The following is a 416-nucleotide window of genomic DNA, read 5'->3' as shown; positions in this document are numbered from 1 at the left end:
CAAAGGTAAATACAAAGAAAGAAGAAATCAATATATTAACTGACACTATAGCATGATTGCCTTTCAGAGTCCCTTACTACAAATAATATCTTTCCCTTTAAAAATCATCTTTTGAAAGAAGTCACAATGATATATTTCTCACCTGGACTGAGTTAGTGGCTGCACGATTAGCAGCATCTCCAGCAAAGCCCTTGGCAATGGAGGCATAATATGTATTGCGACGACCCTGATCGACTTCCCAGGCTGCTCTCATCCAAGCCAACCTGCCCAGTTCGGTCTCCATTGCCATTTCAGCCAGCATGAAGGACACAGCCTGTGTATATTAATAGGTAAGATGATCTTGTTTGATTATTTTTTATGTCATGAAACATTACAGCTTACAACCTCTGTGATGCAGGTGACGTGACCATCAAGTC

The 416-nt window shown here is 40.6% G+C and overlaps 1 protein-coding gene across 1 annotated transcript in view; it reads right to left on the bottom strand.

Annotated features, from left to right (window-relative positions):
* Positions 1-416, bottom strand: part of LOC119587919 (medium-chain specific acyl-CoA dehydrogenase, mitochondrial-like) — a gene marked incomplete at its 5' end in the record, with an annotated part of 11,694 nt that overhangs the window by 1,052 nt on the left and 10,226 nt on the right. The window contains 1 exon segment of the mRNA XM_037936630.1: positions 143-313. Within this exon segment, the coding sequence (XP_037792558.1) occupies positions 143-313 (171 nt within the window).

Source organism: Penaeus monodon, chromosome 23, assembly GCF_015228065.2.
Source record: "Penaeus monodon isolate SGIC_2016 chromosome 23, NSTDA_Pmon_1, whole genome shotgun sequence".
Taxonomy (NCBI): domain Eukaryota; kingdom Metazoa; phylum Arthropoda; class Malacostraca; order Decapoda; family Penaeidae; genus Penaeus; species Penaeus monodon.
The sequence above is the reverse complement of the archived record's forward strand: the minus strand, read 5'-3'. Positions and strand labels throughout refer to the sequence as shown.